The sequence below is a fragment of the Penicillium malachiteum genome, assembly GCF_028827825.1.
Source record: "Penicillium malachiteum strain IBT 17515 chromosome Unknown utg000002l:1.0-8849297.0:1.0-8852440.0, whole genome shotgun sequence".
In the NCBI taxonomy this organism is placed as follows: Eukaryota; Fungi; Ascomycota; class Eurotiomycetes; order Eurotiales; family Aspergillaceae; genus Penicillium; species Penicillium malachiteum.
The window spans coordinates 1130389-1154801 of NW_026643095.1; the positions used below are offsets into that span (position 1 = coordinate 1130389).

General features: G+C 46.8%; 10 protein-coding genes across 10 annotated transcripts; 3 read left to right on the forward strand and 7 right to left on the reverse strand.

The window, feature by feature from the left end:
• Positions 1-998: 998 nt before the first annotated feature.
• Positions 999-1619, reverse strand: N7483_003474 (uncharacterized protein; the record flags this gene model as incomplete). The annotated part of the gene is made up of 1 exon (XM_057086911.1): positions 999-1619. One exon carries the CDS (start codon positions 1617-1619, stop codon positions 999-1001), a length of 621 nt encoding a protein of 206 aa, XP_056946740.1.
• A 781-nt stretch (positions 1620-2400) lies between these two features.
• Positions 2401-3347, reverse strand: N7483_003475 (GNAT family N-acetyltransferase; the record flags this gene model as incomplete). Its single annotated transcript, XM_057086912.1, has 3 exons — positions 2401-2436; positions 2554-3114; positions 3234-3347. The coding sequence occupies 3 exons, from the start codon at positions 3345-3347 to the stop codon at positions 2401-2403; spliced, it is 711 nt and encodes a 236-aa protein (XP_056946741.1).
• A 1015-nt stretch (positions 3348-4362) lies between these two features.
• Positions 4363-6903, reverse strand: N7483_003476 (arrestin family protein; the record flags this gene model as incomplete). Its single annotated transcript, XM_057086913.1, has 3 exons — positions 4363-5037; positions 5096-6165; positions 6237-6903. Coding segments are annotated over 3 exons (2412 nt in total), but the record flags the coding sequence as incomplete, so codon positions are not given.
• Positions 6904-9785: 2882 nt separating this feature from the next.
• N7483_003477 (uncharacterized protein) lies at positions 9786-10880 on the reverse strand (the record flags this gene model as incomplete). The annotated part of the gene is made up of 3 exons (XM_057086914.1): positions 9786-10520; positions 10604-10729; positions 10818-10880. Coding segments are annotated over 3 exons (924 nt in total), but the record flags the coding sequence as incomplete, so codon positions are not given.
• An 801-nt stretch (positions 10881-11681) lies between these two features.
• On the forward strand, positions 11682-13491 carry N7483_003478 (uncharacterized protein; the record flags this gene model as incomplete). The annotated part of the gene is made up of 5 exons (XM_057086915.1): positions 11682-12059; positions 12199-12300; positions 12370-13017; positions 13070-13199; positions 13307-13491. 5 exons carry the CDS (start codon positions 11682-11684, stop codon positions 13489-13491), a joined length of 1443 nt encoding a protein of 480 aa, XP_056946744.1.
• A 1375-nt stretch (positions 13492-14866) lies between these two features.
• N7483_003479 (PIG-Y family protein) lies at positions 14867-16072 on the forward strand (the record flags this gene model as incomplete). The annotated part of the gene is made up of 1 exon (XM_057086916.1): positions 14867-16072. The coding sequence occupies one exon, from the start codon at positions 14867-14869 to the stop codon at positions 16070-16072; it is 1206 nt and encodes a 401-aa protein (XP_056946745.1).
• A 331-nt stretch (positions 16073-16403) lies between these two features.
• N7483_003480 (glutamine amidotransferase subunit DUG3) lies at positions 16404-17772 on the reverse strand (the record flags this gene model as incomplete). The annotated part of the gene is made up of 4 exons (XM_057086917.1): positions 16404-16660; positions 16738-17470; positions 17559-17654; positions 17758-17772. The coding sequence occupies 4 exons, from the start codon at positions 17770-17772 to the stop codon at positions 16404-16406; spliced, it is 1101 nt and encodes a 366-aa protein (XP_056946746.1).
• A 496-nt stretch (positions 17773-18268) lies between these two features.
• N7483_003481 (dynamin-related GTPase MGM1) lies at positions 18269-21138 on the forward strand (the record flags this gene model as incomplete). The annotated part of the gene is made up of 3 exons (XM_057086918.1): positions 18269-18566; positions 18625-20634; positions 20702-21138. The coding sequence occupies 3 exons, from the start codon at positions 18269-18271 to the stop codon at positions 21136-21138; spliced, it is 2745 nt and encodes a 914-aa protein (XP_056946747.1).
• A 421-nt stretch (positions 21139-21559) lies between these two features.
• N7483_003482 (WD40 repeat domain-containing protein) lies at positions 21560-23446 on the reverse strand (the record flags this gene model as incomplete). Its single annotated transcript, XM_057086919.1, has 3 exons — positions 21560-22870; positions 22939-23112; positions 23297-23446. The coding sequence occupies 3 exons, from the start codon at positions 23444-23446 to the stop codon at positions 21560-21562; spliced, it is 1635 nt and encodes a 544-aa protein (XP_056946748.1).
• A 133-nt stretch (positions 23447-23579) lies between these two features.
• N7483_003483 (uncharacterized protein) lies at positions 23580-24365 on the reverse strand (the record flags this gene model as incomplete). The annotated part of the gene is made up of 2 exons (XM_057086920.1): positions 23580-24214; positions 24248-24365. The coding sequence occupies 2 exons, from the start codon at positions 24363-24365 to the stop codon at positions 23580-23582; spliced, it is 753 nt and encodes a 250-aa protein (XP_056946749.1).
• Between the last annotated feature and the right edge of the window lie 48 nt (positions 24366-24413).

Below are 24413 nucleotides of genomic sequence, written 5' to 3' on the forward strand. Positions count from 1 at the left end.
GACGCTAACCTAGAAAGGTTAGCTGCCCAGAGTCACACTGTGGATGGCCCCACATTCAAGGCATCTATACGGAGTATACAACCACTGGTTAAATCTGAACTTGAACATCACCATTCTATACTGGCCCCCTGTATCCAGTCATTCGCACTATCAAACTTCGGAAAATTGATCCACGTTGATACCCAGTTGCGTCCAGCATGGCCTCATCCTTACTCTCCATCCGGGTACACCGCTAGTTGAGCTGTAGCCCCCCCATCCTAGCGCCAGGGTGTCAAGGACAGACTCTGCCATCACATCGTGCGCATGCGTACGCATCACTTCTCATACCACAGCCAGCCCTTGCAGCAGCTGTGACTTTTCTTCTCCAAATCTGGTACTGAGACCTGTACGCACGTATATTGCGCCTCCTGCTGAGTGTGATGCTAGGCGCATCAAGACCTGGATGCTGTCAATTTCAATGAAGGAGAGGAAGAATACATTAAAGGATTTCAATATAGTGACAAGATAAGCGAATATTGTAGCAATTTCTATGAAAAAGAAAGTTAAATCGATAATTTCCTGAAACTGCCGAATATAACCTAGAGAAAGTCAAGTCCAGCAAATTAAAGAATCCAGCTTGTCCATGAGTCAAAGCGAAGTCACTAATACATAATTTCCTTCCAATCCCAAATCCCGAAAGAATGATTCACGCGCCAATCTCTCTCCACCACGTCGCTAATATCCAGTGGACCGGGGTTCATGCAGGGTACGGAGTATTTTCTTCCAGTCTTACGCGTCCAGGTGATAATCCCGAGTCTCCAATAGGTTAGACTCTCGGCAAAATGGTAATGAGAGTTGCATCCGCGATCTTGCTATCATCCTCCAGGGTTGTCGATCTCGAATGTATTCATTTAAGGGAGTATTTGTGTATCTGTATGTACTGTACATTGTTTCCGTACAAAACATCATGTTCCCTCTTTCCAAGAATTCTTTGAAGGATGAAACACTTCTCATTTATCTCAGAAGCGGATCTGCGGTCGAATGGGAATTGGGTTGGGTGTGTAGATTGGTGGGAGCGTCGTGTATCGAGGACATGGCTTTCGAAGAGTCTTCGGGGTAAACGAAAGACCGGGAATGTCGAATCGTAGACTCAATCTGGATGATGCGCGTTTACGTCGGAGTGGTGGGACTTTCAGGGTTGGAGTCTCTGTCGATGATGTCGATGTGGTGTCTGGTGCGGGTTGGGGGCCACATGAGACGGTAATGAGACTTCGGAGGTATTCGAAGGATTCATCTCCTTCCAAGTCTTGTGGTTTGTCTATTCTTTCTTCCGCTTGGATGTATGTACTAGTTGTGGAGGAGGATGAATGGATTGATGCGGCATCGTTTGACGAAATGCCCCTTATGCTGGCTGCAAGAGCTGCCAACTGGTTGACGATCGAGTTTGTGTCGTTGCTGTAGAACGTATCCCGCCATGCCGCGTGGGTATCATTGTTTCTTTGATATTTGGAAGGATCTTTGTTTGTTTCAATTGGCTGTTCGTGGTCTTCTTCATCGTCGCGTCGACGTCTTTTAATGAAGGATCGTAGTATAGAGAATAGTCCACGATCGCGAGTCTTATGAGCAACAAAAAACAACATGGCGCAAGAACTTTGACAATTAAGGTATATGTCAATTCAAGTTTCAAGGTTTGAGTGCATCAGATGCATGTGTCTTGTACGTAAAGCCAAAGAACTTGAACCCTAGCCTTTCATCCGATAGATACTTCCTTTTAGTACTCCATGCCCATGGTTACCAAAACAAATCTGCAGACTCATTGAAAACAGACACTTGCTGCAGGAAAACCACCAAAATTTACGGAGTGGTTTAAATCAGGCTGGGTTTGAAACTTCGTGGGGAAATTCGTGCCCAAATGACCAAGCCTAAGATGACATGCAGAAACCTAAAAAGCCACACCAGGTATTCTACTAGTCAACTGGTAGTTTGATAGTAATAGTTCCCAAACGCATCAGTAGATATCCAGATGTCTGTATATGCAGGCCCCCATCATTATCGGTACGATTAAGCTTTTCGATCTATCACACTCATTCTATACCGAATACAAACGCGCCACCAAACCCTCGGGCTTGCACGCGGCTACTGCGCAAGAGGGTCTGTTCGCGGCAAACTTGCTTCCTTGTGGGTCTATAATAGTCAATAATGCAGTCGGTCTATGGGGTCTGAGCGTTGAGTCTGATTGATAACTGGGCTGACCTAAGATGAGGAGATGTTGGTATCCGATAATGGTGAGAAGTATGAGAATGAGTTGGTTAAGCTAAGCGCATAGAAAGAAGAGTAATATGTAGGGTCACGCATGGAATAAAATTAAATGATGTGCAGGGAGTTGCTTGTTATGTTTTGTTCAACCTCAGTTTGAAAGAGTTACTCGGTCTTGGGGTTGCGCATCATACAGTACAACTATAGAAGTAATTAGCTTTGGCCCATAACTCATACCTCGTTCTCCATGCGAGGAAATCGAATAGGGGTTAATGGAAAGGAAATGCAAGGAATAGAATAAGGAATCAAGTGACGAACCATGCAAGCATCATCTCCATCCCGACACTCCATCGTCCTACTCATCTCAAACCCCATGCGCTCGTAAATTTGAACATTGGGCTCGTTCTTCGAGCTCTCTAGGTAGCATTTCACTCCCTCGGTATCTGCGATCTTGGTAACAGCCTCGAATAGAAGCCGGCCCACACCTTTTCCTTGTGCCTCGGGACTAACAGCCACGATGTTGCAGAAGTAATACCCACGGGGATCATCCCATATCTCCGTCTGCGCTTTCTGTTGCTGCTGCTTCCAGATCCAATATCTGTTTGTGCGGAGGCCACCATGTCCTAGATAGCGAATATTGGTGATGAGTTGATTGAATAATAAAATCCAACCTTGCATCCAAGAGGACCAGGTTTCTGGTTGAGTAGGTGGGAGAGGTGGTAACCAGCAAGAGACACCCAGAACGGGAGATGGCGATGTTGGTGAATTACCATCATCTTTCGTCAAATCTTTCTTCTCCCTCGCTACCTGAAATATGGCATTTTTGATACCCCACTGGCACCGAGCTGCAAGTGAATCATAGTTTCTCCGCTTGTTGAACTATGAACAAAGTCTCCCGTTATACGTAAGGTCTAGACAGACCACGCCACGGGAGATAAAGTATCAGCATTTCATCACTAATACAGAATTAAACCAAGTGTTCTGACATATCGACATACCGTAGATGCATCAAAAACCCATTTGAAGTAAGGGTCATCAGCGAAAGCCTGCTGGATCACGTGAATCGCACCAGGAATATCAGCCTCAGTCAAAGGGACCACTTCGATCGCCATGGTCAGGTAAGCTAAAAGCTAGAGAGAGGGTATGATAGGATAGAGACTCCAGAAGCTGAGTGGAGCCGAGTTCGTAGCCGATTAAATACGCGTCGTAACCCCGCAACTGTTAGAGGCTTGAGGTTAATTGAACGTCCGGAGTAAGTATAGCCGAAATCAGGACCAGGGTCTCAACTTTGAGGGATACTGACTGTAAAGAAGACTGAGTCGAGCCTTATCAGTAACGGGGTTTTACAATGATTTCGGTGAAGGGCTTACCGGACTGGTTGATAACTGAAGTGGATTCAAGACTAGCGGTGTATACTAGATAGAGTCTTTGTCTGTGATGAGGCTTCTATTCTGTGAGAATGAGAAAGGATTGTAGATCAAGTACCTTGGACGTGTTGCAAGAAGAGATAGAGGATAAACCTTGGAACTCAAAGGAGACGAAAATGATCTCGAATCTGGGCTAGAGCGGTGCATGTGGGTCTAAACCGGGGAAGGCAAGTTGATGCGGACTCCATCTTATCGCTATCGTGGTGGATCTAATACCCTGAACTTGAACCATAGGAACCTTAGAAACCCACATCGGGGAAAGAAAGTAGAAAAGAGTCATGAAAGTTGATGTTTTTGTGCTCTCGAGTAGATTTGATGACAGGATATATTTTTACAGGGACTGTTAGAGCTTTCCAACCTCCAACCTGCAACCTGCAACATCCCAAGCGCCATGTACCAGCCTTTTTGCCCAGATGAACTATGAACTGCGGTGACTGTCACACCAGATGCCATGTTCCATAATGATCGTAATGAAAATCATAATCAAACAAAACAACCTCAAGGTCGCTCTATGGACTTAACCAGTAGCTGCTCCAAGAAGACAAAAGACAAAAGTAAAAAAAAGACATGCGAACAAAAGTCCAGCCTTCCATCAGCTACTCCAGGCCTCCCTAAAAAATACTAAATTCGTAAATGTTCATGACTCGGAAATCGTGAGATGTGAAAAGTGAAAACGCTGTACAGCGCGGCCGTTAGATTCTCATGAAGCGGTAAAATCATCTAGACGCACCCATTCTCGGGGTACATCCATACTGCGATTGACACGACCACCTGGGGTCAGGGGAACGTCAACACGTCCCAAGCCCCGGTCGTCATCTTGTTCCTCATAGAAAGAAAGTCGGGAGAAGTAGTCCTCTAGAACAGCCTCTCGGTCCCCATTTCCAACAATAGTAGTGTAGTCAGGAGGAGGGGTGATGAGAGGAGGTGGAGGAGGAACATCCTCAAAGGCGGGAGGGGCAAATGATGGAGTTCGAAGGAGATGCATAGGGCGAGGAACTTCGCGATCATTATTGGGCTCATGTGCTAGATGGGCTTGTGGTGGACGAGCCAAACCACCAGAGCCGTTGGTGAAGCTTCGAGTGACGGCGCGGCCGATAGAGTCTCGGCGACTGAGCGTTGACACCGCATCTTCACGATCCGAGTTGGATTGTGCGATGGAGTATTCTCTTGACGCTGGGGGTGCGCCAGGGCAGCCACACTCGAATTCTTGGGATGGGGGTTCTGGTTCGCTGGTCGGTCTTGAATATGCTGGGAGGTATATGTTCGCCTGCGTCGCCTTGCAGGAAAGAATATGGAATGGTGAATCGATGGAGATTTCAAAATGTCGTCGCTTACTCGGGTCTCGCTCATCAATCTTGGAAAGTCGCAGCACGATCTAGAGATAGCGTAATTAGCATTGGAAACGATGACCATAAGGTGAAAGATGAATTTACCTTGATCCAGTGATTGATCTGGATGTTCTCATATGTAGTATCAAAGTGCAGACGCTGTGCTTCATCTCGTCCTCTCATTTCATGGCAGCTAGGTAACTGCACACTAAACTCCATTTCGGTCGGGCCAACACCTGAGTCATTTGCCAGGTTACCAAGCAAGTTTGTCCGGTTTCGATCCACAATCTCATCTCCTCGTGCGGCGGCGGCACGGTGGTCCCAGTCGATACCACCACCGGCAGTGACACGCATGGAGCTACCAGGGTAGGTACTTGTGCTCGCCTGTTCAGCCCGCTTCTCAAACAAAAGAACCTTTTTGGCGGGTTGCAAGCGATGCACACTCTTGTCTGCTGTCCAGTGTTGGATATTCTCCGTGACGTACACTTTAATACGGTGGCACTCCACCTTTGCGAGCGGGGTTAGTTTAAACGCAATCGGGATTTGAGATCCAAGAGGAAACGATTTTCCAGAAATAACAATATCGTAGTGCAGCTGATCCTCCCAATTCCGCGAGATCGCAATAGGCTCGACCTGCTCCAGAGAGCCCTCAGCAGGGGTGCGAATGACAGGGATTTCCATTGTTCCGAGCAGATTAGGTCGGAATGCGCCTGATCGCTCTACAATAGCCTCCAAGTCATATCTGACAAATCCTAGATCTGTCTTGATTGTTTCCGGCAATGATCCATCGATCGGGAACTCAAAGCTGTACAGGTAGTCCCCAACTGGGAACATCCGGTAGTTGCGCTGCTGCTGGCTTTGGGAACTTAGTGGGGGCTCATTTCTGCTAAAACTCCGGGAATGTCCGCGAGTAGTCTGGATAGAAAGACGCTTTGGATCTCTACCGGCAATTGTTGGGCCAATAGCGGTGGTTGAGGTACTTTTGGAAAATAACTCTCGGCTTGTTGCCGATACTCCGTCCTTTCCGGGAATTGGCGAAGCCGGTTTCGCATGTTGGTAGTAGTGAGCTCCGTAATCGTTCTGCATGAGAGCAGTATCGCCATGGTTGAAATAAACTACACCATGAGTAAAAAGGTCTTTCTTATCATGGAAATGAATTTTCTTGGGAGGAATTCCTGTTCACTTCTGTTAGTCTCTAAACAGATCTTTGGAATAAGCTGAATCGATAGATCAAGTTATATCTTACCATCAGGCCAATCTGTCTGGGCATGACCCCTAAAACAGATTGAGATCTTCTTAATCTTCACACATTTGGTGACCTTCAGATGTATTTGTCCTCTTAGGATAGCCGACTTTTTGGAACTGGGATCATGCTGGTCGTATCCTTGCAAATAGAGCACAGGCTCAGTGAGGGCGATCCCTACTGTAAGGCCACTACCCGTTGCGACAATTTTCTCATTGCGCAATGGAGGAAATGGAGTGCTCAGTTCGGGAACGGTGTTGGTATGTTCGGGGAGAGCCCGAGGTAAAACATCGGCCATCATTGAATCAGAGAGAATTTGATCCTCATCCAATGATTGATTTCCGATTCTTGGTGATAGAATAATCTCTGATACTGGACGAGCGGTGCGACGACACGCGGGGAAAGATTGCGGGGGAGTAGGCGATTTGACGGCCGGAACTCCGGATGACCGCAGGCGAAGGAAACGCTTCGCGTTCTCACGTGGCCCCGCCAGCTTTCTTAGGATAGAACCGCGACGAGTTTGTTTAGGAAATTCTTGTTCGACGGTGAGAGTCGAGCGTCGTCTTGATCGTGTGCGAATAAGACTGGATAGAGATAATGGTGGTGAGGAAACTTGTGGTGGTGACAAAACCTGCGCGGGGACAATATGAGCCATGACTGTTCTTTTGGTCTGATGCAGTATAGAAATTGCTGTGTCCTTTCTTTTTTCCTGTCCTTTTTTTTTCTTTTTCTCTTTATTCTTTTTGATCTTTCATAATAGACATAAGATGTCTAACAGAGAAAGAGAATCATTCAAGGAATAATAGAAGCTGAAGAGAAGGAATGTGATGCCAAAGTGCAAATACACCACACGCTCCCCAGGAATAACCCAGAAAGAACCACAAATAAGAAAGGTGAGAGCAAGGGAGGGAATACACGAGGCACGTAAAGAGTCACATACCTTAATAGAGCTTTAATCTTTTGTGAGACCTAATGTTTGGGGGGAGGGGGGAAAGAAAAAAAAATCCCTTGTACACCCCCTTCAATGCTTAGGATCGACTAACGCAAGGAGCACACCGATCTTTTGCAGGAAATTCCTCGGGGTGCTGACTTCATAACACGGGTCTTCCACTCAAGTGATCATCGGCTTGCAGATCCTTAGAGGGCGGGAGTGGGATTGGCCAGTGTGGGGGGGGCCAAATTGTGGTTCCTTGTCTATGTATTTCCAAGGTGTGGATTGTCTAGTCTTGGTTTGCCGTCAGCTGTGGCGTCCCCCAATAATGAGCAGGATGAGATAGTTGAAACATATTGGGGGTAAAAAAGAAAAAGCCCCATATATAGTGTTGGATGTCCACATCTTAGATCATTGCGGAAATACAAGTTAAAACTGAAGAAAAGGTCCAGATCCACCGAGGTCATCGAATCCGATCGATGATGACATGATATCGACGCCGATTGGGGATTTTTCATCCGGCGATCCGGACCAGAATTAGCTAAGAACTTAGGTAAGACTCATTAGACCACCTAGATAAGTGTCTAGGTGCCTTAAATGGATATGATTATACTATTTTATTATAAAAGAATATTATAGAATATTATAGGGCTGTGCAAAGACTCTACCATGGATATCCATGATTCAAAAAAGATTGAGTTCTCACTGATAGTACACTATGAACCTGGTCTATATAACATGTTCAGATGTCATTACATTATGTATGTACTACACGGATAAAACGGAATTAGTTTACCGATCGTGAAACGGTTAACCGGCATCTATTACCTATTACCTACTAATAGTACTACCTAGGTATTATACAAAGTACTCAGTCAAACAGAACCCGACTCTCGGATGCGGGGATATCGGACATGGATATGGGACATGTGAGGATCGTCCCACTTGAGGACAGCTCAGCTGACTGACAGATCCGGTTCTAGACCAGTACTCCGTATAGTATAATATGGAAGTAGAATATAGTAGCCTGAGGGTGATTCCAAGGTTCCTCACATCGTATAGACTAGTCTATTACCTCAAGATGGCTGGTACTATTGATGCCTAGTACTAATCCTAGTATGTGCTAGGAATACAACAGTTCACGAGTACACGTCGAACTACTAGTACTCCCCGTACATATGAACATGCAAACAAACCTGCATGATCTGATTCAGAAACTAATTTAAATTAAGAAAATTAAGACCTATGGCCCTGATTTTCAGAGTTTACTGCACGGTCCAAGGGGGAAACATCTTCCCCGTCAAGTTCGGGTCTTAAATTAGGTGAGGGAGAGAGATGGATCATCTACTCCGTACACATAGAGGTCATAGATCATAATCTGCAATGTCCACGTATATTATTCTCTCATCTCCACCTCCCCGCGCCATGCCTTACGATATAACGCACCGATCTCCCATAACTTGAACTTTCATCTTGCACTTCTTATTCTTCTTGACCTGTTCTCCCTCAAGTTTTTTTTTCTTAATTCCAAGTTAGCGGGTCTGTGCCCTGACAGCTGGCGATGACCTCACCGGGGCCAAACTCCACCTAGCGCAACGCGTCCCCGACCAGCCAGTTCCACATTGAAACCCCCGGTCCCCTACTCGGTACATAAGAAAAGCGTTAGTAGGTTTAAGTGTTTTGGGTATAGCACCCACTCCAGGTGTTTGCGTCTTTTATTTCAATTCCTGCCTGACTTCAGCCCGTGTGGCTTGAAGGAGTCTCTGAACATGTGGGCTTAGACTTTCCCAATGTCAATAGGTGGTTTCTCCACCAGGTACTTATGTTCCATGGATATTATTTATAGCATTTGACCGTTCACATGGGGGGGACGATCTCAGCCTGTCATCAGAGGGAACGCGTATCTACGTCACTGCCCAGTTGTTAGATCGACATCATTATACTCGGTTCTTGAAACTGGGTTTTATTCTGATTTTTCAAGTTCTGATCTACTCAAACTGCTCCAAGGCACAAGCACGATGTTCAAATGATGATCTTTTGACGGTTATGTCACACAATCAGGTCTTGTGCCACCGATTGTCCGAGGTGCAGGTGGGTGTGGCAGGCTGGGGTTCGAGATCGGAGTGAATTTAAGATCAATGAATTCCTAATCCTGTAGACCCTTGGATGTATTGCCAAGCACTCATTTGGGTTAATCTAGAAAATATGAAAAATTGCGTGATCGGTAGAGTGAAGAGGAAAGGAATTTGAACCAGAGATGATCATTCGGAGGTTCATTCATAGTCCATATGACAATTGTCGCACTACTCGGACTATTTAATATTTGGGATCATCTCCGAGCAATAATGATTTCATTTGGATCTCGGATGAAGCTTCCTTAAGGTGAGAGGGTGAATGACTCGGACTTCCATTCTGGACAATTAATTGATTTGACTCGAGCACACGAGTCCTGTCATGTCAGGTGGAAACTGACTATGAGTATATGGCTAGTTAATCTGCTAGCGATCGCTAGTGCAGATTGCAGATGCATGTAGATCATGGGGACAATATCCCCCACCACTAAAGGGCAGAGAATAGTATTTGAGCTCGGAGCATTTTCCTGGACTCTATCCAGTCTGAAATTAGGTAAACCAGTTATCTTCCAGCTCATTGAGATTCATCAAACTATCCCCCTCCAGCTGATTGAGATCTCCCGTACTATCCCCGCCAAGGTTCTCATTCTCCATAAACAAATCATCAAAGTTTGATTCTCCAGGTGCCATCAAATCATCCATTGCATTACCCTGGTCTGGGAATGCATTAGATCCACCCTCACTCTTCTGAAGTTCCATGTCAAAGGCACCCCCGCCAGCAGGGGCTGTACTTGTAGAGTTTTCAGGGGGCTGTGATGTGCCAGATTTGGAGTCACCTGGGACATTACTACCAAATGCTGAGCCTGAGAGGAAGGCCTGATTGCCCATATCATCATCCCCAAAGTCCAAACTGAGATTAAATGAACCAGAGCCACCACCACCCTCATTGAGGACTGAATCAAAATTGAGACCCTCGGCATCTGGAAATGATTGTTCCATGGGGGCATCAGCTTTGGCCTGGGGTTCTTCTTTCACAATTGGATCTTGACTGGGCTGGGGGGCTGGGGTAGCTTCTGTGGGTGCAGACACTTCTGGCTCAGTCTTGGGCTGAACGTTGGCAGTCTCAGTGACCGGCTCCATCTTCAATGGATTTGAAGGTTGTGTTTCCTGCCCCACATTCTGATTCTGATCAACTTCTGACATGGTCACATCTTCTGTAACAGGCACCACCTCCCGTGCCTTGATTGCCTCATAATCCTTTTCTAGGAAGGCTTTAGCAATAAACTGTGAAATGTCAGTGGGGAGTTTAATAAATAAAAGAACAATTATTCTTTGTAAGCTGATCATGAAATAAACTCTGGACTTACAATTTGCTCAGAGAGATTATCCAGGGCCTCCTGAAAACTATCATAATATGAAGGAAGTGACCGCTGAAGATGAGTACTGGCAGGCATTGAGCCTGATTTTCTAAACAGGCGCCCTGTATCCAGTAGCTAGGTATGCATGTCAGCAAGAGAATAATGAAATATCACATCCATCCTGGTTCTTCCAACTGTTTTTGAAAAGGGATAATTAACGTACTGTGCGCTCCACCAGAGCTGAAATCTCTGTTAAGGAATTAGGATTCTCCATTTTAAATAGAGTACCTAGGTTAAAAAACCCCCAGAATGTGAAAGAAGAGTGAAAGACAGAGAGAGAGAGAGGTGGTACGGAGAAGAGTTGTACACACGAACCCAGGGCGCTAATCCCGTTGAGGTCAGGTGGGGGAGCCCCTAGCCGCTAATTCACCAACATCGCCCTTTAACCTCTTTCTCTCCGTGCAATCCTCTTTTCCTTTTCGTGTTGTGCTTCCTGTCTATCTTGTCCGGCATCTTGGTGTGTGTGTGTGCGTTCTTCTTTCTTTGTATTGGCTTTCCTTGATTCATTTCGTTGGCCTTTCCCACCCTTTCCTCCCCCAAAGATCGTTGAATCTTTAGCTTAATCGCCCGAACGACTTCTCCAGCTGTGACGACCTTTGTCCCCGGAAAAAAAAAAATTACCCTTCGGGTTTTTTTCTTACCTGTCAATCAAAAAATATATAGGACTTCTATCCAAGTTCTATAGAAAAAAGGAAGCAAGTCTCGATTCTGTGGACTTCTTTTTTCATTGTCTTGGTTCTTTGTTTGGAGATTGAAGCAAAGTTTCCGTTGTTCAGATCGAAATCAACACTCAGCGACTTCATCATCGAACGATCATCAACAACTAATCGAATCCGTTATATTATATTTATCCATTGGATTTATACTTGGGCTCTGTTTTTACTGTGCTATTTTGCCAATAGCTCTGCATTGTTAACAAAGCCCCCCCGACAATTTACTCGTGTGTTCCGACTCAATTGTGTACGGTTTACCCCCCCCAAGAAGATTGACTCACGTACATTCTCATTATTTATAAGGCCCATACACGATGGCCGAGAACGTTCAAGTTTCCACCCCCGCTTCCCTTCCCTCGGCGCCTCAAACTGCTGGAAATCAACCCCAGCAGTACGACAACACCCAGGGTAACGGTCAAGCCAACCCATCCCACATGCCTCCACCACCTCGGCCTCCAGTGATCATCCCTCAGAACACCAACCCCATCCCTACTGCGATCACTTCCCCTATGTCGAACAACATGATGTCTCCCACAAGTGCTGGTGGTTATGTTCGTCGTGCTGCCCCCGAGCCCAACAAGCGTGCTCTCTATGTTGGAGGTTTGGATCCCCGCGTGACAGAAGACATTCTGAAGCAGATTTTTGAAACCACCGGCCACGTGGTCAGCGTCAAGATCATCCCCGACAAGAATGTGAGTCAATCAGAGGCTGCGACTCGACCTGGCCACCTTGAAGGAAACGGCCCAGACTACAGGGGAAATGTTTATCCACCCCCTCTCAATCATTGGGACTGCCACCCTCTATGAACTAGTGCTGATCATTACCCCACAGTTCAACAGCAAGGGTTACAACTATGGATTCGTTGAATTCGATGACCCTGGTGCGGCTGAGCGAGCCATGCAAACCTTGAACGGACGTCGCATCCATCAGTCGGTTAGTAGATCATACCTAAATAAACAACACACATCCTCGCTCATCGAGTCTAACCATGTGACTTCGTAGGAAATTCGCGTCAACTGGGCGTACCAGTCCAACAACACCAACAAGGAGGATACTTCGAACCACTTCCATATCTTCGTCGGCGACTTGAGCAACGAAGTGAACGACGATATTCTGCTGCAGGCCTTCTCTGCCTTTGGCACCATCTCTGAAGCTCGCGTCATGTGGGATATGAAGACTGGTCGTTCTCGTGGTTATGGTTTCGTTGCCTTCCGCGATCGTGGTGATGCTGACAAGGCACTCACTGCGATGGATGGCGAATGGCTAGGCTCTCGTGCCATTCGTTGCAACTGGGCCAACCAGAAGGGTCAACCCTCCATTTCTCAACAGCAAGCTATGGCCGCCATGGGAATGACCCCTACCACTCCATTCGGCCACCATCACTTCCCCACCCAGGGCATTCAGAGTTACGATATGGTTGCCTCCCAGACACCTCAGTGGCAGACCACCTGCTATGTTGGAAACTTGACCCCTTACACCACTCAGAACGACCTGATTCCGCTTTTCCAGAACTTCGGCTACGTTCTTGAGACTCGTCTCCAGGCTGACCGAGGATTCGCCTTTGTCAAGATGGATTCGCATGAGAACGCCGCGATGGCAATCTGCCAACTCAATGGATACAACGTCAATGGCCGTCCCCTGAAGTGTAGCGTATGTTTTCCCGCCATTATTCGAAGCTAGACTCTTGAACTGACTTTCTCAGTGGGGCAAGGACCGACCTCCTACCGGTCAGTTTGACAACTTCTCTCCTCAGCAGGGCAATGCTGGCTTCAATAACAGCCCCGCTGGTTTCTTCCCTCAGTATGGTGGTCCTCAGACCCCCATGAATCAAGGTTAGTGCTACCATGAAACACCCCCGTATTCACGTTTCGTGTCCTTATTCTCCCTCTCTTTTTTTCTTCTAAGAATTCCCCAACCAACCTTGCTGACAGTAGAGTAGGTCCCGCGCCTGCTGGTCGAGGCTGGGATCAACAAGGCAATGGCTTTGCTGGCGGTCCTGCTATGCCTGGAGGACAGGGCTACCCCCAGGGAAATGCCGGAGGTTATGGGCGTGGCCAGCCCATGTCCCCGTCTGGTAACTGGGATCAGTCAAACAACAACTTCAATGGAGGCTACCAGGCGTAGTTTCTTTCAACTCGTCACTGAGAAAAGGTTACCATTGTGCGGGTGCAATTTTGCAACCATGCACAATACATCGATGCCGGCTCTCACTGGCTGAAGCCAAGTCATCTCCTGCGATTCTACATCGTTTCTCTTCTCCCCTCCCTCCTTGACCAACTCCGTGTCTACAATTTCCCCAATCCTGTGTTTACTTTATTTTATTTTTTCGTCTTGAAATTATGTCTTCTTTTCCTTTACTCTTTCATTATTCTTTCAAATTGCCCCTTGAAGTGGATTTTCGAGCGTCCAGGCTGCGTTTTTTTCTTTTTTTCTGAAATGGAATTTGTGTGTTGTGCACCGAATACCCCCAAGTCCACTTTGTTGGTTTGATCTTTCTTTCATCCCCTTTCGAGTGTGCGAGCACCTGTTCAAAGGCTTCCTTGGTTTCTCGATTTCTATGCAATGCTCCAAAATAAAAGCGACCTCCCTACTCTGTCTCTACTGTTTTGTGTGCTTGATTCATTCTTGTGAATTGTTGCTTTTTTAGCTTGTATTGCATCTTTCTCAGTACATTCCTTGTGTGCTGTATCAATTTGCTTTCTCTTGCTTCGCTTTTTCTTAGGCTCATACTTTTTTTATACCTTTTTCCTTGTTCAATACTGATCATCCTGCTCTTTTTTTTGTTTCCAACACTCAAAAGATGCTCGATCGTGGGTATGCCATGGATTTCTTTTCAGTTCAAAATTTGGCCTTTATGGGACTTTCTTTTGCTCTTCTTTTCCTTTCATACCAAGTATTCGTATATGCCGTGATGAATTTTCCTTGAAGTGTCTGATCAGATTGATCTTTTGGATCTTTTTCTCTCGATTTCCTGCTTGGCGTCCTAGCCGATATACCAATTTGGTCTTTTCTTCTTCCTTTTATGCGCTATGATATCCCTAGAGTGTCGGCAATGACTATTTTGTCTCACCTACGTTGCTTTGATGCATGGTGTTTAGATCCCGCAATGTGGTGCTACGATGAGCTTAGTTGAAGGTAGCTAGACCCCTTCAGCTCGCCAGAAAAATGCTACTAGTTGCTTCGAGCCCCCTGTTCATCGTCAGAATACTCCACAAGTGATACAGTATTGTCTAATCTCTTTTGACTATCTGAATTAGCAGTTCGGAGTCAAATGTCAGCGTAGCTGGACATAGTCGATGTACTAGCAATATATTGATGCCTGAAATACAGGGCTTCAACACCAAGCCCCGGCTTGGACCCCCGACAACTCCGCTAACCACACTATGTGAACTTAACCAAGTCCACGGTGACCAAGCTCTCTCCTGGGCTATATCTACTCATGCTTTAAGAATTCAAAGCCTAAAGCTGTTGCCCCAGCTTTCGGTTCCCACCTGTGTCAATGGATGATGGCGAAGCCCGCGATGCGGAATTCGCAGCAGCAGTTGACGGCTTATCCAATCGACCACGTTCCGGCAGCACGAACAGCGGCTACAAACGCAGCAACTCAGGATTCCTCCTTTCGAGGCTCTCTTTCTTACGTCCAGGTCAAGCCACACAGTCCAAGAGAGGTACTCCAGCCATGGAATTAGAGAGGGATACCGAGGATGTCCCATCCAAAATGCCCCAAATTACCAGCGAATCGTCGGAACGCGGCAAGGCCATGGCAGCCGTGATTCAGCAACAACGGAGGACAAGACGACGGAGGGGCTCTTTAAGGAAGACGGCACTCCTGGGTACAAGGTTGGAGGTGCGCGATAAAAAGGCGCTCAGTAAGAATGCGGAGGCCATCCGTGCCGAGACGCCCCGGTTCCAGGGTGACGATGCGGTGTTGTCTACGTCGCGCTCTCCAAAAGATACGATGGTGTCAACTTCTCCGCCAACCAATAATTTCCCTATCCGAGGATCCTCATCTTTTGACGATGATGCTGAAGAGAATACTCAACCTTCCTGGTTCCGTGCTAGCCCTACGCTGAAAAACTCGCGCCCGACTGTTGCGCGGAGACGCCAGGGTCTCGTGCAGCATGCCAACAACAATAAAAAGAATACGCTCCATGGAGAAGAAACCGCGACCGATGACGAGGAACTGGTTTCTTTCCCACGAATCAATACCGCAAATAATGCTTCTGTCGGACCTGGCGCTACGAATCCATCAACGAAATCCGCTACTTCTACTGCCTTACATATAGCCACTCCTTCCTCCAGCTCCGATTCCTACTATCCCCTCCAACCAGACGCTACGTACCGACCTATCCACCGCGCCAAATCCTCACCCTTGGCTACAAATCCAGTGGAGATGAAAAACAACGCAGATATAACGTGGGATTACTCAGAAACAGAATGGTGGGGCTGGATCATCTTGATGGTGACCTGGCTGGTGTTCGTCGTGGGGATAGGCAGCTGCTTTGAGGTCTGGAGTTGGGCTTGGGATGTTGGAGAAACGCCCTATGCACCACCAGAACTGGAGGATGATCCTACACTCCCAATTGTGGGATATTATCCTGCGCTGATTATTCTCACGGCGGTTATGTCGTGGGTTTGGGTTGTTGTCGCTTGGGTTGGCATGAAATATTTCAAACATGCGAATATCTCCGGGGACGATAGTTGATTTGTTTTCTACGATACCCCTTCTGTGTATTATATCCTACTTATATTCCTAATCACCTTCTTATGACACTTTTCTTCCGATGAATCTGCAGTGTTACTTCAATCTAAACCCAAAATATGCATTCTTGTAAAACTTCAACCATAAATCTCAATATGCACATGTCAGTACACATTTGTACAAGAAAAGTACCCAAAACACTGAATCAAGCTCCCAGCGCCAGCTTGCTCACTTGGTATCTCCCCGCTTTTCAGATGTATCTTCCCAGCGCCGGGCTAGGAAATAAAGATTGTAAATGATGCTCCCCAATTGTCCATCGATTAGTCTGGACATGCTAAACGGCACATTCTGTAGAACGACTCAACCGATTTGCCTCCAAGCTAGGCTCCGATGGGGCACAAGTGTCCGGGTTTTTCGAGGGTGGAACTGTAGTACCCGGTGCTGTGCTCACAAGACCCTTGGAAGAAGCATAGCAAGATGAACGGTCATGGTTCAGACCCTCGCTGTAGAATTCATCCAAAATCGGATGAAGCAGCACAGTCTGCTTGTGGATTGTGACGACTGAGTTAGTCGGGACAGAAACCCAATTATCTGCAGAGGACATTAGCAACAATACATCAACAAGACCCCAAGCTGGGATAAGCAGGGAGGAGGGTGGATGTTCTCACGTCTTTCAAAAGTAATCGGCTCACTAGCCACCAAGACAATATCAGCACCCTTATCGTGACGCTCCATCTTGAAGTGTCCCTTCGTACTTCCCTCCTTCCACTTCGTCCCTGACGAAAAGTACAGACTGGCCGGCTCATCCGTCTTACTGCTGATATACCTGGTACAAATAACAGTATGACCATCCGTAACGGCGAAATTCAACAAACTGCGCGTCTCCAATCCCGCAGTCTTACTCTGCTCCGGAATCGCAGCAATAAACTCATTAATCTTCGCAATAGTCTTCATCATGACCTTTCGCAGCAGAGCCTGACCAAAGCCCTCAGGCCCAGGATCCGAAGACGGATCCACACCTTCTCTCTCCAATAGATCAAGGAATAGCGCAAAAGACCACTCGCTATCCGTTCCACCTTTCACACCCAGGAACCACTTATCAGAAAGCGACGATGCCAACGTACGCTTAATGTTGTTCCAGGCTCCAACGGCGCCATTGTGCATCCACATCAGCGTCTGGTGTTGGAATGGATGACAGTTGTTGTCTGCGAGGGCACCTTCTGTCGTGGCGCGAACGTGAGCGAAGATTAGATTTGAGCATGTCTTTGATGCAAGGCGCTCGAGATTCTCGCAGTTCCAGGCTGGAAGTGTGGATGTGAAGATACAAGGCTCTGGGCCTAGTTTAGGGTCGGTGTAGAATCCTACACCGAAGCCATCGCCGTTTACTGGGCGGCGGTTGTCCTAGTTTTACTGTTATATTTTATTTCTCTATATCTTTGTAGAGGGAGTGTTGATTTAGCTCTATGGCTATCTCTGGAGATGTTCATACCAATCTTAAGCGGGAGTCATAGGACTGAGTCAGAATGGAATGGCTGGGCTCTGTTACCAGCTTGCTGAGACGGATCTCGTTACGTCCTTTATAGATCTATAGTTTTTTTTGTTAGCTGAGCTCTGAATCTTTGAATACTGCTAAAGGCAATACATGAATCTGTATCTTAGCTCCATAGTTGAGCTTCTGTTTGACTCACCAGAAAACGACACATATTGGGTATTGATACAGTCGAAATGCTCTAGTAGATATAAACCAGATTTGCTTTTCCAAGATCAATCTGCTTTGAACTCTTTATATAAAGCTCCAAATCCGATTCCAAACAACCGTTTGAGCTCTGAGTCGGATCAAGTTGATGATCGGTGTGTTGGGCGTTAGTGTGATAGGTGCAGTCACCGACTATCGGAGTAGGTAGTAATTCGAACCACCGTCTATGCAATTGACGGGCACTAAAATAGCCACGAAGAGGTATAAAGAACAATAAATAAGCCTGTAATTGCAAGATATAAACAAAAACAGAATAAATTCCCAACAAATATCTAACTCACTTCCCTTGCACAGCACGTCATTTGGTAGGCACGTGACTTTTTAATACGGTAGTCGAAGCGGCCACTCGCGCAGGTCACGTTGATGTCAGTGATCGACCTCGGAAGCATCATGATATTTATCTTCCTCCTCCATCTGGCCTTGAATGCGATTTCATCACAGCCATGAGTGGGAGGATCCTCTCCCATCGACTTGCCCCGCTGGTGCGGACTGGCATGGCACGCCACATCCATAGTGCAGCCTCCAGAACCGGGGGCCTTCTTCGAGCTGATAGTGGTGCTGGTTTAAGACGACGCACTTGGCCTATCGGTGCTAATGGGATTCACAACAACGTGCCCGCAATCCGGGCTTTTTCATTCACCCGAATGCTTCCAAAGCTTGCCTTGAAGCTTATTCGAATTCCGGCTATGTTTGGAGGGGCTACGGTTGCGGGCTTGGCTTATTTCCAATACCAAGCTACTCGTATGTACTACAAAGCACTACTGTCTTGGAAATGCGATTACTAATTGAAACTTTATAGAGGCTGGTAACTATGCGATGGATCTATTTAGGACGGCCAGTGAGACTGCGGGAAATACAGCATCGAGTTTATTCCAGGGCCTTCAAGACGTGGCGGAACAGACACAGCGTGGATGGAACAAGACGACAGAGGATGTTGAGATGCCTGAATGGTTGCAGAAGATTTTACGGACGGATGAGGAATCTCAATCTCAAAATGGCGGCGATAAAGAACCGAAGGAAGGACGTGGTATTACTGGAGGTGTTGCAGCTGGATCAACTGCAGCATTCGGTTACGACCAGTCTGAGGAGGACGACAATCGCGCCGAGAAAGAGGTTGCCCAAGATGATCAGATGATGGTTCTTACTCGCAAGATGATTGAGATCCGGAATATCCTTCAGTCTGTCGGTCAATCTGGAAGCTTGACCCTACCATCGATTGTTGTCATTGGGTCTCAGTCTTCCGGAAAGAGTTCAGTCCTAGAGGCTATCGTTGGACACGAGTTTTTGCCCAAGGGCTCTAACATGGTCACCCGACGACCTATCGAGCTTACGCTAATTAATACCCCGAATGCTCAATCTGAGTATGGCGAATTCCCCGCCCTTGGTCTGGGCAAGATTACCGATTTCTCGCAAATTCAGCGCACACTCACCGACCTGAACCTCGCAGTTCCCGAGAAGGACTGTGTTTCGGATGACCCCATTCAGCTGTCTATCTACTCCCCGAACGTTCCAGACCTCTCTTTGATCGATCTACCCGGTTATATCCAGGTGGCTGGTCACGACCAACCCCCAGAGCTGAAGCAGAAGATCAATGATCTCTGTGATAAATACATTCAGGCTCCCAATGTTGTCCTGGCTATCTCAGCTGCTGACGTTGATTTGGCGAACTCAACTGCTCTGAGGGCTAGTCGTCGTGTGGATCCTCGCGGCGAACGCACCATTGGTGTTATCACTAAGATGGACCTCGTGGACGCCGAACGTGGCCATGACGTTCTCACGGATAAGAAGTACCCTCTTCGTCTGGGCTACGTAGGTGTCGTGACTCGTATTCCCTCGACAAACGCATTGTTCTCGCGGGGCTCTGGAAACATCACTACCGCTATCCTCAAAAACGAGAATGCCTACTTTTCGGCTCACCCTACCGAGTTTGGCACTCACTCTGATGTATCTGTTGGTGTCTCGACTCTTCGCAAGAAGCTGATGCATGTTCTCGAGCAGACCATGGCATCTAGCCTTTCGGGAACCAGAGACGCAATCAGCCAAGAGCTTGAAGAGGCAACTTACGAGTTCAAGGTCCAATACAATGATCGACCTCTGAGTGCGGAGTCCTACTTAGCCGAGAGCTTAGATAGCTTCAAGCACTCCTTCAAGGCATTCGCCGAAGCTTTTGGCAGGCCACAAGTGCGTGAAATGCTGAAGCATGAGTTAGACCAACGTGTTATGGATATCCTCGCACAACGCTACTGGAACAAACCCGTTGAAGACTTGAACCCGCCAATGCTTGAGTTAGACCCGCTCAAGGACCTCCCTAAGGCTGATCCTGAGTCCCTGTACTGGCACCGAAAGCTCGATGCTTCTAGCTCCACCCTGACAAAATTGGGTATCGGCAGACTCGCTACAACAGTGGTTGCCAATGCTCTTCAAAATCACGTCGACCAGCTCCTGTCAACTTCCACATTCGCTACCCACCCAGGTGCTCACAAGCAGATTACAGATGCCTGCACTAGCATTCTTAATGACCGCTTCTTCAGTACCAGCGATCAAGTCGAGAACTGTATCAAGCCATACAAGTTTGAGATTGAGGTTGAGGACTCCGAATGGTCAAAGGGCCGTGAGAATGTTAGCAAGGTCTTGAAGGACGAGCTTAAGGCATGTGAATCCGCAATTAAGCATGTTGAAGATATGGTTGGAAAGCGAAAGCTCAAGGATGTCATGTCTTTCGTTGAAAAAGTCCGCAAGGGCGATGTTGTTCTCGAAGGTAACGGCACTGGAGGTGCTGGTGGTTTCAGCTCCGCTCTTCTGGAAAGAGGTCAGTTTCCTTTTTATCCCATTCAAATATCTCTTATGATCAATCAACTAACCTCATTTGAATATAGGTCGTGAGGGTGTCTTCCCTCGCGATCGAGCGGATCTTATCAAGTTGCGTATGATGGCCGTCCGATCCAAGCAATGCGCCACACAAAAGAACAAATACTACTGTCCCGAGGTCTTCCTCGATGTAGTAGCCGACAAGCTCACCTCAACCGCCGTCCTCTTCCTCAACGTTGAGCTTCTCTCCGAATTCTATTACAACTTCCCTCGCGAGCTGGATATGCGACTGGGTCGACACCTTTCCGATGCTGAGGTCGAGCGTTTCGCTCGTGAAGACCCCCGTGTCCGTCGTCACCTGGACATCATCCGCAAGAAAGAGCTCCTGGAGCTTGCTTTGCAGAAGATCGAAGGAATCCGACAACTAGACGGCCGCAAGTCGAGCCGAGGCGCTGAACGTGCACAAGCTTCAAAGGAAACTCGGAGCCGTTGGGGCATTTTCTAGACTACCGCCATGACTCTTTCTATTCCGATTCCCTAGCCTTACCTTCTCCCTCCCTCTCTCCGCCTCTCGTTTTTTTTCTCTCGCTTGATACCTTTTTCTTTGAATACCTTGTAACTCTTGATACCTTCCCACCTTACCTCCATATTCCTCTCTTATCTCTAGATTGACTTGTGACTTTTCTCCGCTCTAGCTGGGATGTTCGACGTCTCTAGATGGGCTGACACTTGTACATATTTGATCCAATTCAATCTACTCATCAAATGATGCAGTCTATCATTCTTTCCTATTTTGAATACTATGCGTATGAATTAAAGGCTGGAATGGAAGTACGAGTCAATCGTGCTACGGGATTATCTATTGTATTTGTCCATGTATCATTTCATGCGATGAATGTGATATTTTGCAACGATATAAGAAGCAATCAAGGCGGAAATTCAACTGCTGAGAAGTTGAATATCAATACTCGACGTGAGTAAGAAGCAATGGCAAGGCCAGTTGGTGTCTCTTTGACCTGACGCCCCAGTTGAACCAGTGGACGGTACTCCCATGGCACAAGAATGACATTTTGTCCCTTCCAGGTGACCCAGCTATTCTGAGAATTCATAACATAATGGTGCAGGACTTTGAATGTTTCGAATTGCGACCAATGTTGTCGGTCATACTCAGGGGACTGTTCCAAGGGCTTGCAACTGCTAGTGTCCCAGATATTAATGCTCGTACCATAGGAACCTAATGCAAATTGCGTGGCATCCAGAGAGAAAGCAACCCACTTCACATACGGATGGGGATTCTGAGCAGTCCTAATATGAGTTCCGTTGGCATTCCAAAGGTCAACTCTACCATTAGATTCCGATAGAATGTGGCCTTTGGACGAGAGACAAACCATAGAGGAATAGCTCCCCTGAAGGGTTCTTTCCAAGGCTCCGTTGGGGCTCCAGATCTTTATCTCTCCCTCGCTGGTTGTCGATGATACATGGCCATCGGGAAAAGTATCAAGATTGTATATGGAACCACCGTGATACTGATTCTCAAGGCTACTGCAAGTGCCTCTAGGATCCCAGATCCTGACGGTACAATCCTCGGATCCTGATATGACCTTGCCGCTAGGTAAAAGAGCCATGGAAGTGACTTTATCGGTATGACCTACAAGGATCTTTGGAGCGTCATCACTTTTGGGGCTCCAGACTTCGATCCGCCCGTCAGTACTGCTGGATAAAATATGGTCATCAATGGAAAATGCGAGTGAGTAGACCTGGTAAATTCGTCCAAAGGTTTTCAGACATTTACCACTCTCAACATCCCAGATCATGATGCTCAAAGTCTCTGCAGCGATGATCTGGCGATTGGAGGAGTATATAATTGCGCTAATAGAGCCAATAAATCCTTCAAGCGTGCGAAGACATTCAACACGACAGATGTCCCAGATTTTGATAACACCATATCCACATGCTAGCCGATTACCATCGGGTGACAAGGCAATTAATCCAGAATATTCGACATGGGTGTCAATAGTATTGAGGCACAGACCGCGTTCATAATCCCAGATCTTGGCTATGCCATCACCATCACAAGAGATAATCTTGCGTGCCGGAGATAAAATGACTGATTCGATACTTTTAGTATGCCCCACAAGTGTTCTGACACAATCGCCACCCCGAACATCCCATATTTTGATTGTTAAGTCGTCCGAACCCGACGCAATCTGATGATTATTGTGCAAGAAAGCGACTGACTGATCGTGTTGTCGTGGCCATATAGTGTCTTGAGATAATGACCGCTGCCAGACTCCCAAATCCTCACAGTGCGATCTTGCCCTCCTGCTGCTATAAGCTTCCCATCAGGAGAGCAATCGACGGAGAGAATCTTATTATCGGTTTGTAGAGTCTGGAGACAGGCACTCCATTCCGGCTCCATCTCTGGTTTGGTAGTAATCCATTTAGGCTCCTCATCTTTAAACAATCGTCGTAGGGCACTCTGTTCTGGAGCAAATATGAGAGCCGAAACATATGTTTGAAGGAGAAATTGCTCAATAGCTGTTCTGTTTGCCAGAGCAAATCGATGAAAGTCTTCTATCAGACATATAAATCTTGGTCCGGGTGAGATACGCTGATATAATGACTATAAAACATCGGATATACTTCAGATAAATGTGACTTACCTTGAGAATTTCGATGACATTGGCTGTGCTTAACACTGCGACAGAGTAACTTCTCATAAGACTTAGAGCCTCGAGCCAGTAAAGGGAGTGATTTCTCCAGGAATGATCAATCTCATCAAGCAGGGAACTTTCCTCTGGATCGATCTTCATGTCACAAAAAGATGGTCGATCCAATAGAGGCAGGAATATCGTAGAGACTCAAGTGGATCCTCATCGGGAAATATGATTTCGTCGATATCATAACCAGGATGCCGCAAATTGAAAATGTCTCTTTTCAAGGGCTTCATGACTGTAAGAGATGCTGACACAATGATCTTATGTCCTTCCCTGTGCCCTCTTGGAAAAATATTATAACTGCTGGCCCTTGATCTTGAACAAGGAAGTGTTTAGCTGACTGGTGGATGAAGGAAACAAGATGAATATCCTCCCTGAAAGTGAGGAATTCACAGTGTCTCAAAATGGATTCATGGGCAGCCAATTCATCCAACTGCGCCAGCGCCACTATTTCAGATAAATGAAGAGACCGGTATGCGTTGATCATGATCAAAAGAACTTTCCCGCAATCTTTAGCATCATCAAATTGAATGAGATTGTCCAGAATTGTCGTGTAAAGACCGTGTAAGCCCTTGGGAGCCTTTTTCACTTTCTCCAGAGCTTTATTGGGCGCGCATGTCTTGAGCTCTTTGATCATCAAAGCCACCCACAGGAAAGTGCCATCGGATTTTTCTTGTAGCACATGCTCAATATTTTGAATCAATTCATCAAATTTATGAGACGAAAAAATTATGTTCCCTCGTAGCTTTTGCCGGTATTGATCGCTGAGCTCTGACATGTTATGACTGATATAGGCATTGACTGCCCCAGATACAGAGACAGCATTTAATTCGAGGCAAAGCTGCCCATCTTCCGAGTGAGTCCCTAAGATTTAATCCATCAAAGGTTCGTTTCGACTCGAAAGGAGCCATTTTACTTTTCTGTTGGTTGACGTTTCAGCCACCAGCTCCAGAAGCTGCGACAACCCCGGCTCTTCCCTCTGACATTCATCAAGGCCATCCACTATAAGATACATCATTCCGACGTCTTTATCCTCAAGTATATCTTTAAAGATTCTCTTGAG